This window comes from Mytilus edulis, chromosome 2 (assembly GCF_963676685.1).
Source record: "Mytilus edulis chromosome 2, xbMytEdul2.2, whole genome shotgun sequence".
In the NCBI taxonomy this organism is placed as follows: Eukaryota; Metazoa; Mollusca; class Bivalvia; order Mytilida; family Mytilidae; genus Mytilus; species Mytilus edulis.
In genome coordinates this window covers 15337003-15351699 of record NC_092345.1, presented here as the reverse complement: position 1 = coordinate 15351699, position 14697 = coordinate 15337003, and the positions used below count along the sequence as shown (strand labels likewise).

Here is a 14697-nt window from a genome sequence, read left to right as displayed (position 1 = left end):
AAAGAGTGTTTTTCTTAGGAATGGCACTTGTACCTTTATGACTTTAAAAAGTACCAAATATATATTATAATGAATTAAAATTTATGTCAAACTGATCAGAAATACAGGTCAAAGTAGAAAAAATCTACACTTTGCATGTGCAACTTTTGGTTCAAATATATGAGAGATTGAATAAAATATCATGACGTCACAAAAAGTTGAAAAAAACTTCAATATTCGTGCAGAGTCTGGTTTTCTTATTTCTGGTTGCTATGTACAAATCTGTAATATTTGCATTAAATATACCAAACTGATGCTTTTAAATTAAAGTATACGTGCCGTACAATATTTTTCAGAATTGTTTTACTCCATTCGCATACACATTTCTATGCGAAAACATCACTATAATATATATTTGTCCCTTTAAGGGTGCAATCAACAGTTTTTTTCTATGACGTCACATTTTGAGGGACCATGCATAAGTGACCCTTAGTGGTGGACTGATTAATAAAGATACTTGTATAAAACTAGATATCACTGGAATCAGAATGTTCTCTAGTTTATAATGAAATAAAAATAATGTGTACTTTTAATATATTAAAAATATTCCATCCAATGAACATGGGGGAAAAAAGGTCTAATTTGAACAAAAAAAACTTGAAACCAGGTCATGTGCACACCCATGAAGACAAGATCCATGCACATTTTACATAATCAAAACTGTATGAAATTTGTAGGTTTTTACCTGGCCTTTCAAAAAAATCTTGTTTCAGGGTACGGTTTCCTGCTCCAAAAAGAGCTACAGTGGCTGCAAATAAGTTTTCAATTTTCACTGCCAAAAAAACAGGTTGTTTACAGTGTTGTCTCCCCTCAAAACATGTAAAGTTAATATAATTTTAAAAATTATTTCAATCATTCAACCTGTTTTAATTCAAAGCTAATTAACTAATTTTTACAATCAAATACAAAAAAACATGATACTTTTTCACCAATTGAGTAAATAAACAGAGGTTTCCCTCCATGGTTATTTTTAGTCGGGGAATAACCCCTACTTTTTTAAACGAAACTGTTTATAGCACCCTCATGTTTAAGAACTTTGAAACGGTTGGGATCCCCAACTCTAAATTAAAGGAAATATAGGGGGAGTCCCTGCAGTCACCTGATTGAGAAATTGGAACCAGTCGAGATCCCCACCTTTAAATTAAACCATATATATTCATTTATGAGAACTAATCAAATGAAATATAGGGAGAGTCCTTAGTCACCCTACCCACTCCTGTTTGATAACTTAGAAACAGATGAGATCCCACCGCTCAACCATATATATTCATGTATTGGACAATATAACAAATCAAATGAAATATAGGGGAAGTCACTGGGGTCCCCACCCCTCCTGTTTAAAAACTTGATAACGGTCGAGATCCCCACCCATAAACCATATATATTCATGTATGGTACAATATAAAAAATCAAATGAAAAATAGGGGTAGTCCCTAGGGTCACCCCACACCCTCTTGTGTGTGTTTTGAGAACTTGTAAAAGATTAAGATACCAACTCCTAAACCATATTCATTCCTGTTTTTCATTTCATAAAGATTGAATGATATACAAGGTCAATCTCATAGGCGACACATATGCATATCACTTTGCTAGACCCTAACACCTGTCATTTTATTCCAAACTTATACATCATGGACTTGGGGTGAAGGTGGGGGTCATTTACATTTACTATGGACATGTCAGCCAGACCTCACCATTGATCCCTGAAGTAGTAAACATTTGTCTGATTTGTGTCTCATAACTTTTGTACTGTAAAACACAAACTCAGTTTTCTTTCCAGGGAAGCAAGTCCATTCATACTTTTACAAGCTCGTACTGAAGTCAACTTGAACTACTAACAGTCAACTAATACGAATAATTATGCTCAACTAGAAGAACTGCAATCCTTGCAAATTTGTACTACTGCTGACTCATGAAAGACTCATAACCATACGTGGTCATGTGTGTTACTATTGAAAGCCTCGATAAAATATGAATTATTTGCCTCAATATTAATTCATTAAATGAACATCTTTTTTATATACAAATGCACAATTATATATGAATCTTTAATGTTTGTTCTTTTAAATCTTTAAAAAAAAGTTGAAGCAACATTGCCACAGTTTTCATAATTATGTTTGCTTGGTTTTTGGTGAACTGCCTAAAGTGCTTACAGCGCTTTGATTCATACATAATTGTCAACTGGTATTTATTTTATATGTCATGTTTTATTAGCTGGTTACATCAGCTTTTGTCACACTGCCAATAGAGGTCAGAGACAGGCATATCCATGATGTATATCAGGAGTACCGATTCTGGCCAAAAAAAGATTCAGTTTCATCAGGGGAGATAACTGCTGCTTTCAACAAACTCACCAGTTGTGGACCCAGTTCAGTAAGATATATTTATAACTTTTAATACAGTTGTAAAATAACAAATTTAAAGTTAAACCTCATTTTGATAAAAATAGAAAAAGAACAAAACAGTCAACTATTAATGTATGCTTAAAATTTATGTGTCAAAGAGACAAAAACCTAACCAAAGAGCAAGGCCCAAGGCCACCAATGAGTTTTCAACACACCAAGAAACACATTATTTGTGGAAAGCATTGATTAAGGACGTACTATTACGACTTTATTAATGTTATCATATGTTGAATTTTTTACTTGAAATTTTATCACATTGTTATTTTGTTATGCATTCTTGAAATATTCAAAGAAAATATATTTTCATCACTTTCTTTTCAAGATGGTTTATTAGATATTTTCCATGTTAGAGATAAAATTCCAGTTTTTAAATATTTCAATAATTTTCATTAAAGTTGCAATTTTATCAACCAAATAGAAACTTTGTGCCATATTGCAGCATTTCTTTTAATAACATTTTCATTTTAACATATATCTTTGATATATTTACTTACAGAAAGTGGATGATGTGTACAAACTGATGTTACAGAACTCAGAACTTGTCCTGCAGTACATTGTAGAGAAAGCTATTACCTCAAAAGATCAAGTTTCTATCCATACTGAGGTTAGCATACATCTTCCTATATCTATATGTGTACCGCCCTGTTGCCAGATATTTATCATGTTCATATCAAAAGTTGAATAGCAGCAATGTCATGGACTAATTTGGAAATTATTGCTAATCAAACATTCTTAATGAGTTATGCCCCTTTGAAGTATTAAATATATTAGAAATCGCTCTCATGTCTTCAATTGTCTATGATGAAATGTGTGCAGAGTGGGGGGTAGTTAGAACTCACTTCTTTCATGAATAATGTGACTCTTTATTATTTTGAGTTATACTGAATAGGTTTATTATAAACAAGGAAAACATTGCTATTTCAAATCCTGTGGTGCTTTTTATATTACATGAGAACATTTTTACTCAAGATTAATGTTCACCTAAAGATTTGTCATACAACAAATTAAAATGATTTCACTGCTTTTCATACTTACACTTTGTTATAAATTAATCATTGAAAATAAGGAATACAATATTTAATTATTGAAACAAGTTAAAATTTTTACATGTTCATAGGGAAAAAGGAGTAGGGGCAATAAGGCCCTTATTTAACCCCCTAAGGAGTTATTGTCCTTTATAGTCAATTTTTTAACAATTTTCATAAAATTTGTAAATTTTTACTAACATTCTCCACTGAAACTACTGGACCAAGTTCATTATAGATAGAGATAATTGTAAGCAGCTAGAATGTTCAGTAAAGTAAGATGTACAAACATATCACCATCACCAAAACACAATTTTGTCATGAATCCATCTGCTTCCTTTGTTTAAAATTCACATAGACCATGGTGAGCCACACAGGCTCTTAAGAGCCTCTTGTTAAGTTTAAGTTCTTAGAACACATTCATTCTGTGTCAGAAACCTATGTTGTGTCAACTATTTAATCGCAATCCAAATTCAGAGCTGTATCAAGCTTAAATGTTGTGTCCATACTTGCCCCAACTGTTCAGGGTTCGACCTCTGTGGTCGTATAAAGCTGTGCCCTGCAGAGTATCTAGTTTCATCAAATTTTAGGAGTATTTTAGATTGAAAAATTTTGTTCGCACCCAAGAAACAACTTTATATTTGGTGAGTTTATGCCAATAGTTGTAATAAAGCTACTGTTAAATTATGTTGTTGTTTCTCGGCTGCACAGGATTTTTCCACAAAGGAAAAGACAGAAATCTGCATAAATTTTGTATTTTTTATTGTTTTTGTGAAAACAGTACATATTATGGCACAATTGTGACGTCATCAGATAAATGTTTTTCATTGATATTTTTTTACCCGATGCATTTCTAAACATAATGTGCCAATTTGAAATGGTTATCAAATATTTCATTTTCTTCTGCCAAAACTAGCATTACTCCTTTGTTCCAAATTAACATTAATACATTTTCTGCTCTTTAGTCAAGTTCTAGTCTCTTTGAAACATTCCCCATTTCCATTCTCAATTTTGTTAACTCTTACAGATTTTGAAATCAGTGCCAAGTATTTGTAAAACATGTCACCATAGCAACAGTCACATGACCTTACTTGTCTACACACTTGGTGGTTATCTACAGACAAAGACGCTGACTCTAAAAGATCAGAAGAATGTTTTGAAATTTATAGTGGAAACTTGCGAGGTAAGATGTGTTTTTAAGACAGTTATAGTTTATACTTATAAAGTAATTTAATATACTCTAAAGAAAAAGAAAAAAATACCTCAAGATATCTAGAAAGAGGTTTCAAATTTTAATGATGGAAATGTTTACAAATCATTTTCAAAGCTCTAAATTATTTCCTTGACCTTGTGGTTCTTGAAAAAATTGAAGACATTTATTGTACTCAGACTTAAAATTAAAATCAATTCAAAATACTGTATTTGTTGCTTTTGGCACAAAGTTTTGTACTGAGTCAAGTTTTAAGACCAAGACCCTACTTTGCCAGGTCTGTATAGCCAGTCAGGGTTGTTAAAAAAGCTTCCATTATCATGACCAAGATCCTTGATGACTTAAAGAGGAAGGATCAGCAAAGATTTATAATAATATGATTTCAGTACTAACTATTTAAATTAGCAAAACATATTAATATGAAAGAAACAAGCACCAGCAATTATGGATGTTGTTCTTAACTTGGGACATACCTTTTTAATGTTCTGGGGTAAAATAATTTTGTGAGTTTTTAACCCTCTTTCTATTTAGTTGATCATTGGAAGACAAAAAGATTTAAAGAAAAGCACTTCATTAAATAGTCCAAAAAGATAAACAACACTTAATTCTACCATAAAGATTTTTAAGATATAAAAACTCTGGCATTTAGCTTTTTATTTTGTAAAAATCTAAGACTGAATATGATAAAGGTTTAATATTGTACTGGAAAAATTAAAAAAAAAAAAAATTGTGTTAGTTGCATGTAAATTATTATTTGTGAGGTTACTGGAATAATTATCATACAACTTATGACTTTGATATGATTAATTTCAGCCAGAGGAGTACCTTAATGATTCTGGTTCCCTGCTTGATCCAGTGCAGTTCATGGAAACCAGTGTCTTGCCCTACATAAATGTGGATAATTTGTATGCCAATTCATCACCAGTGACAGCATGTTTTGCCTTAGAGATGTTCATTAAGGTGGTTGAAGCCATTCCCAAAATGAATGAATTGAAAGAAGAACAAGAAAAGAGTTACATTAGGACAATCTTCAAAGTAAATCGGTTGAAAGAAGAACAAGAAAAGAATTACACTAGGAAAATCTTCAAGAAAGTTAATTTTCCAGCTGTATTTCTTTGTCTTTGTCAGCTAGCACATGAATGTATAGACTTAAGTGATACAAATGAGTTGATGGCTAGTCAGAAACTAAAAATAATGGAAAATCTACATACTTTCTGGTTTCATCTGGACATGAGAAACTACATTGCAGAAGAATTTTTAAGCATTCAAGGTAATTTATTATCTCTGCCTTAATCCCTATCTGCATCTTCTGTGTACGGTAATTAGAATCCCGTCTGGAAATACAGTTGTTAAAATTGGTCATTTTGAAACTGAAAACAATTCAGTCATGGAGCTCCTTTTGGAGATATTTGAGTTTTAAAAAATTGCAGGAAAAGGCTGACTCAGACTTCTACCTTACATTTGCATTGGTATTATTTTGGTCTCGAATCAACAGAATAAAAATCAAGAATCTGCTTAAATTTTAATCATTTTATAAAGCTCAGAAAGCCTCAAGTTTTAAATATTAGAATTTAACTATGTGTGGAGAAATATTGTTATACATTGTTATTCAGAATTTTGGTAATATTTATCATTTTCTAATTGCAGGGGAATGGTTGGAAAAAGAAATGACAAGTTTAGATTTTACTGTTCAGTTGCTGATACTTGGATACATAGCACCAGAAAAATTGAAAAAGGTATTGTATCAATTTCAAAAAAAAAGGGGGGAGATTTTGTTTACTAGGAGTGTTGGGATTAATAAAAAGAATTAAAAGTGAACATGATGCTGATTTGACATTCAAACTGGCTGCGTTAAAAACCTTTGACTTTTATGTGAAGGGAACATTTGTATTTTGAAGGATATTGTGGATTCATTTATATTAGTGAGTAACAAATTTCATGGATAAAGGAAAACTTGTATGTTTATGGATATTTAATTTCGTGGTTTTACCAAGGTCTTAATACAAGACTGTAGAAAATTTGTCATTCAGGGAACTTTTAATTTCGTGACTGACCTGTACCCAGGAAATCCATGAAAATTGGTATCCAACAAATAATAATGTACTTAACTTTGTATAGCTACAGGAAGATGAGGTATGAGTGCCAATGGGACAACTCCCCATCCAAGTCACAATTTATAAAAGTAAACCATTTGGTCATTGTTATGGTATTTCAAATATTTTTGAGACATGATGTTTTTCCTTCTATGTGTCTGTCAAGGTAGTTTTTGCAGAAGTTAAAGTCCAATCAACTTTAAACTTAGTACACATGTTCTAATTCAATGACAAATTGAAATTTTGACCCCCAATTTCATGGTCCACTGAACATAGAAAATGAAAGTGCGAGTCAGGAATCCATGTACTACACACAGGGCTCACTCTACCAGGCGACTTGGGCGAAGAAGTCGCTTTCCCGACCGTCACTTCACTTTTCCCGACCCCCAAAAGTGAAAACAAGTCGCCCTGTTGTTTACGATACTCGCTTTCAGTCGCTTCCGTCATTGGACATTTTCAATTTTCACCAAGTTGATGAACATCAACTTTTTATTGATAATTTAAAGAAATTCAGACATAAACGATTCATTATCTTAAGAAAAGACGTCGAAGCATTGTTTTTGCAAAGTGTAGCAAGTTATTTAATAAAAAATACAACTTTTTATCACTTCGTGCACTTCTGTAAGTTCCAGTGCTTGTTACTCGAAAACGTACATCAACCTAACTTTCGGCTGCAAAATAAGTTTGTCACATCATTTAAACGTGATAAAAGTTGCCTCCAGTAAATGTTCAATCCATTTATTGTCGAGCCTTCGACTTTAGTCGAAAAAGCGAGACTAAGCGATCCTACATTCCGTCGGCGTCGTCGGCGGCGTCAACAAATATTCACTCTGTGGTTAAAGTTTTTGAAATTTTAATAACTTTCTTAAACTATACTTGGTTTCTACCAAACTTTGACAGAAGCTTGTTTATGATCATAAGATAGTATCCAGAAGTAAATTTTGTAAAAATAAAATTCCATTTTTTCCGTATTTTACTATAAATGGACTTAGTTTTTTCTGTGGGGAAACAAAACATTCGCTCTGTGGTTAAAGTTTTTAGAATTTTAATAACTTTCTCCAACTATCCTGGGTTTGTACCAAACTTGTACAGAAGCTTGTTTATGATCATAAAATAGTATACAGAAGTAAATTTTGTAAATAAATAAATCCATTTTTTCCATATTTTACTTTTAAATGAACTTAGTTTTTCTGCGGGGAACCATTACATTCACTATGTGGTTAAAGTTTTAAAAATTTTAATAACTTTCTTAAACTATCCTGGGTTTGTACCAAACTTGGACAGAAGCTTATTTATGATCATAAGATTGTATCCATAAGTAAAGTTTGTAAAAAGATTACTCCGTTTTTTCTGTAATTTACTTTTAAATGAACTTAGATTTTCTTACAATCATAAAATAGTAACAAGAGGAATAATTTTATTGATTTTTTTCCTCATTGTTGTTGAGCCTGCGATTTACAACAAAAATAGGCGAGACACTGGGTTCCGCGGAACCCTTACAAATTTTTGCATTAAAAACTTCATGATCCTTTCCAAATAACTTGTCAAACATCGTTTATTTTTGTAAATTTTCTTGCATTGTCCGCCATTGACCGATTTCTAAACTACGGATCGGAAATGGACCAGCTATGACCGAAATCCGTATTTTTACAAAAATTACTGCGGACGCACGGATGGAACAGCTGACAGATGAATATTGATCCCAAAAGGACAAATTACGAATTTCACACGCATTAAAAGACTTTTTGGTTACATCTAAATAAACTCATCATTGATTGGTGTATATAATTCCCTATAATTTATATGGAATGTTGTAAACTATTGTAAAGTAACTCTTAGACTATTACACTAATATCAATATATTATGGCCCAGCTTACCTTCATATATCTTTTGATGAGAAACACTGAATTTCATACACAAGATAGTTTTTGTCGAGCCTGCAACTTTTGTTGCAGAAAGCTCGACATATGGATAGTGATCCGGTGGCGGTGGCGGCGGTGTTAGCTCACTTCTTAAATGCTTTATATTTTAGAAGGAAGAAAACTTGGATGCTTTATACTTTGTATATAGATGCCTCATGTTACGAACTTTCCGTCAGGCACATGTCCAATGTCCTTGACCTCATTTTCATGGTTCAGTGACTACTTGAAAAAAAAGTTAAGATTTTTTGTAATGTTAAATTCTTTCTTATTATAAGTAATTGGATAACTATATTTGGGATGTGCGTACCTTGCAAGGTCCTCATGCCTGTCAGACAGTTTTCACTTGACCTCAACCTCATTTCTTGGATCAGTGAACAAGGTTAAGTTTTCGTGGTCAAGTCCATATCTCAGATACTATAAGCAATAGGTCTAGTATATTCGGTGTATGGAAGGACTGTAAGGTGTACATGTCCAACTGGCAGGTGTCATCTGACCTTGACCTCATTTTCATGGTTCAGTGGTTATAGTTAAGTTTTTGTGTTTTGGTCTGTTTTTCTTATACAATATGCAATAGGTCTACTATAATTGGTGTATGGAATGATTGTAAGGTGTACATGTCTAGCTGACAGGTGTCATCTGACCTTGACCTCATTTTCATGGTTCAGTGGTCAAAGTTAGGTTTTTTAGTTTTGGTCTATTTTTCTAATACTTTATGCATTAGGTCAACTATATTTGGTGTATGGAAATATTTTATGATCTATATGTCGGTTACACAGGTTTTGTTTGACCTTGACCTCATTTTCACGGTCCATTGCTAAGTTTTAAGTGTTTGTGTTTTGGTCTGTTTTTCTTTATTTATAAGCAATAAGTCAACTATATTTGTTGTATTGAAGAATTGTTAGCTGTACATGTCTGCCTGGCATGGTTCATCTGACCTTGACCTCATTTTCATGGTTCATTGATCAATGTTTTATTTTCTTGGTTAATGTTGAGTTTATGTGACAGCTGCAATAAAGCTTTATATTTAGGTGTATCAAGATAGTATCAAGGATTGGTAAAGAAGGCGAGACATTTAATTGTGTGCACTCTTGTTAATTAAATTGTAATTGATATATTATAATTTCTTTACCTTTTTAAAAAAAAAATTAATAATTTTTTAGTGCTAGATATTTAGTAGGTAGTTTCTCACAAGAACCTTAGTAAAATTTAAACAACATTTAATTTGAAATGTTACTTTAATTGTACACTCAGATATGAATTGAACAATATAAAAAGAACATTATTTACAAATGACTGTTTATACTTAAGTAAAATCCAAACATTGTAGTCACGCACGAATGAGCACTTCTCTTTCAAATCTCACCACTTCTCCCTAAAATTCTGAAGTAGTGTGAGCCCTGTACACATTCTTGTTATTTATGCAAAAAGTGTCAAATAATGATTGAATTAAAAAAAATTATTAAAGAAGATGTGGTGTGATTGACATGAGAAAATTATCCACTTTAAATTTGTTTCTAGTTACATAATACAATCGCAAATTGTTAGTACTTCAGAGTTATTATTCTAATACTGTAGATTCATTTATTTTCGTGGGTATCAATTTTCATGGATTGAGGATAACTTGCATTTTTATGGTGTTTGATTTCTTGGTTTGCAAATCTCTGTGTATGAAGCCTATTGAAAATTAATAATTCGTTGAACATTTAAATTCATGTTTCACCTGTACGCATGAAACCTACAAAACTTTGAATTCAATGAATAATAATGAACTCACAGTATGTGGTATATGTTGGATTATGATAAACAGTATTGATATATTTTCAGGCATGTGATAATATCTGCAATGACCTGACACAGTCTTCAGGTAGGTTTACCTTCTATAAAATAATACCAATAACTGTGACACCATAGCAATAAGTTCAAAGAAATGATTTTGAATAAAAAAAGGGTCAAGTTCAAGCAGAAATTTGTGCAGGGAAATGGTTAAGTAGTAAATCAAAATATTATATCTGGGATTGCAACTTTACTCTGACATATATAGTCACATATAATTCTATGAAGATTCCTTTTGATTTTGAGGTCACCCCATTTTAATTTAATTGCCATAGTTTGCAGGAATTGGGTTCAGGATGTTTTATTAAAATACCTTACATCAAGATTGATATGTGGTTGAAGGGAGGACCAAATTGATTTTGAAGTCACTAGGTCTAAGGTCAGGTTCATTGTTACTAAAGAAAATAGATTTTATGGAAAATAGTACTGTATAACAGAAAAGATTCAGACCTTAGTCAATCAACTTATTTAACTATAAGCTCCCTTTACTTGGAAGGTATTAGGTATATAAACTTTCTCACTAAAGTTTCTTTAATTTAGAATACTATTTATACAGCCAATTGCATTGAATGTTTAGGGAAAGGTAGAATCCATGGTAAGCTTGCTTCAACCTTTTGAAGTTGTCTAATCTTTCAGACAAATAGGTTAGTTATCTGTCGGACTAGTCAACTCTTAAAAGAGGGTATTTTACCTAACCTAATAATGACTTCACAGTTGAGCTAACAAGCAAGCTAACCATGTATTCTACCTTTCCCTGCTAACTCAATGCAATCGACTGTGATGTCATTATTATACCCCACGCAACAAGTCAGTCCTGTTTCTTGTCATCGCAACTCCTCTCAAACCACACAACAGAATTTCATGAAACTTTTTCAGATAGTAAGGACATATTATGTAGTTGTGCATATCGACGGGAAATTGTGATTCAATTTTTTTTCTAGGAGTTACACCCCTTTGAACTTATTTACTATAATGTACTACTGCAACAGTTTGTCATCGCAACTCCTCTCAAACCACACAACAGAATTTTAAGAAACCTTTTCAGATAATAAGGACATACTATGTAGTTAGTTGTGAATATCGACGGGAAATTTTGATTCAATTTTTTTTCTAGGAGTTACGCCCCTTTGAACTTATTTGCTTTAATGTACTACTGCAACAGTTTGTCATCGCAACTCCTCTCAAACCACATAACAGAATTTCACGAAACCTTTTCAGATAATAAGGACATACTATGTAGTTGTGCATATCGACAGGAAATTGCGATTCAATTTTTTTTCTAGGAGTTACGCCCCTTTGAACTTATTTGATAATGTACTACTGCAACAGTTTGTCATCACAACTCCTCTCAAACCACAAAACAGAATTTTACGAAACCTTTTCAGATAATAAGGACATACTATGTAGTTGTGCATATCAATGGGAAATTGCAATTCAATTTTTTTTCTAGGAGTTACGCCCCTTTGAACTTATTTACTATAATGAACTACTGCAACAGTTTGTCATCGCAACTTCTCTCAAACCACACAACAGAATTTCACGAAACCTTTTCAGATAGTAAGGACATACTATGTAGTTGTGCATATCGACGGGAAATTGCGATTCAATTTTTTTTCTAGGAGTTACGCCCCTTTGAACTTATTTACTATATGTACTACTGCAACAGTTTGTCATCACAACTTCTCTCAAACCACACAACAGAATTTCACGAAACCTTTTCAGATAATAAGGACATACTATGTAGTTGTGCATATCGACAGGAAATTGCGATTGAATTTTTTTCTAGGAGTTACGCCCCTTTGAACTTAATTACTTTAATGTACTACTGCAACAGTTTGTCATCGCAACTTCTCTCAAACCACACAACAGAATTTCATGAAATTTTGTAGATAATAAGGACATACTATTTAGTTATTTAAAAATTAATTTTTCTTATACAATTTTTTTTTCTTTCACTTATTTAATTTCTCCAATGACAATGTGGGGACGTGGGGTATGTGAGCGTGCTCACTAAGGTTCTTTAATTTCTAATAATGTGATTACTTCTCAAAAACATTTTATGAATATGTGATTACCTTTTGCCAGTGAGTTAAGTGTATGTGTGTTATGAATATGTGATTACCAGCCTTTTCCCAGTGAGTTAAGTGTACATGTGTTATGAATATGTGATTACCTTTTCCCAGTGAGTTAAGTGTATTTGTGGTATGAATATGTGATTACCTTTTGCCAGTGAGTTAAGTGTATGTGTGTTATGAATATGTGATTACCTTTTGCCAGTGAGTTAAGTGTATGTGTGTTATGAATATGTGATTATCTTTTGCCAGTGAGTTAAGTGTATATGTGTTATGAATATGTGATAACCAGCCTTTTCACAGTGAGTTAAGTATACATGGGTTATGAATACGTTATTACTAGCCTTTCCCAAGTGAGTTAAGTGTACATGTGTTATGAATATGTGATTACCAGCCTTTTCCCAGTGAGTTAAGTGTACATGTGTTATGAATAAAGTGATTACCAGCCTTTTCCCAGTGAGTTAAGTGTACATGTGTTATGAATATGTGATTACCAGCCTTTTCCCAGTGAGTTAAGTGTACATGTGTTATGAATATATGATAACCAGCCTTTTCACAGTGAGTTAAGTATACATGGGTTATGAATACGTTATTACCAGCCTTTATCCAGTGAGTTAAGTGTACATGTGTTATGAATAAAGTGATTACCAGCCTTTTCCCAGTGAGTTAGGTGTACATGTGTTATGAATATGTGATAACCAGCCTTTTCCCAGTGGGTTAAGTGTACATGTGTTATGAATATGTGATTACCAGCCTTTTCCCAGTAAGTTAAGTGTACATGTGTTATGAATATGTGATTACCAGCCTTTTCCCAGTTAGTTAAGTGTACATGTGTTTTATTAACAGATACTAATATTGTGGACATATTAAGAATGAATTCCATCACTGACACAACAAGAAAAGTGATTTATCTTTTGTTTGATAAAGTTGACCTTCAGTTGGACCCTCACAGCATTGTTTTGGCCTTAGTACAGGTAAATTTATCTGAGGGGAAGCTTATATTTTCCCAATTTCAAGTAACTTTTGTTTAATGGCAATATTAGAACTCTATCTTTTCTTTTTATAACCTGTTGCATGGGAAATGGAAATAGTGTCTGTCCAGTCTTTTTAGCACTGTCACAGATACAGATTTTTGTAAAATTTATACAACAGGTTTTTATCAGCAATACATTGAAATAATATTAACGTTAAATGTTCTTTGATACCTCTGAAAATGGTCCGAAAGATACCAGAGGGACATTCAAACTCATTGATAAAAAATAAACTGACAATGACATGGCTATAAAGAAAAAGACAAACAGACAATCAATACATATTTTTTGAAGTTAAAAAAAACCACAACATTGAATACTTAAGACTGAGTGACACGAAGCCCATCAAAAACTGGGGGTAATATCTATCCAAAATAATCTTTTGATTATAAGAAGCTTCTGTCCAAGTTTAGTAGAAATCCAGGATGGTTTATGAATGTAATAAATGTTTTAAAAACTTCCGACTGTATGTTATGTAACTGGAAGAAAATCTAAGACCATTTATTAGTCATAATATGGAAAATCAGGAAATAAATTCTTACAACATTTTCTTCTAGAGTACTAGATACTAGCTTTTAATCATAAACAAGCTTTTGTCCAAGTTTGGTAGTAATCCAGGACTCCGCCGACAAAATAAAGGATAGACATGTCTCACTTTTGCAACAAAATCGCAAACTCAACAAAAATGTAAATAATCATGCTTATGGATTAATGTTTTAGGTACTTCCTTCTTTGGTTGATGGATTATGGGAATACTGTTTGTCTTTTGTTGGCAATATGTTATCTTTGGAGAAGTTAGAGGTCACATATAAAATTCAAGGTCAAGAGGTTTATCCAGGATATCCATCAGGTTTGTTTTACTTAGTACATTTGTACAGAGAATCAGACTTTGAAAAGCTGCATGTTTTTCTTCAAAACATATGTAATCTTAAATAACCAATTGTATGACCTCATTTCTGATTGTCTGGATTTGGTTAATAGACCAGTTTCACATAAACAACTGATCAATGCTGATCTTGAAATCTTATGAATGTTTTAGTTTAAATCACATGATAATAAACGATAT

At 32.4% G+C, this 14697-nt stretch overlaps 1 protein-coding gene across 1 annotated transcript in view; it reads left to right on the top strand.

The window, feature by feature from the left end:
• LOC139511558 (uncharacterized) overlaps positions 1-14697 on the top strand; it is a 50389-nt gene that overhangs the window by 30881 nt on the left and 4811 nt on the right. The window contains exons 7-14 of the mRNA XM_071298391.1: positions 2254-2412; positions 2941-3048; positions 4497-4652; positions 5493-5949; positions 6327-6415; positions 10520-10559; positions 13447-13574; positions 14352-14481. Of these exons, the coding sequence (XP_071154492.1) occupies positions 2254-2412; positions 2941-3048; positions 4497-4652; positions 5493-5949; positions 6327-6415; positions 10520-10559; positions 13447-13574; positions 14352-14481 (1267 nt within the window). The remainder of the gene's footprint in view (positions 1-2253; positions 2413-2940; positions 3049-4496; positions 4653-5492; positions 5950-6326; positions 6416-10519; positions 10560-13446; positions 13575-14351; positions 14482-14697) is intronic.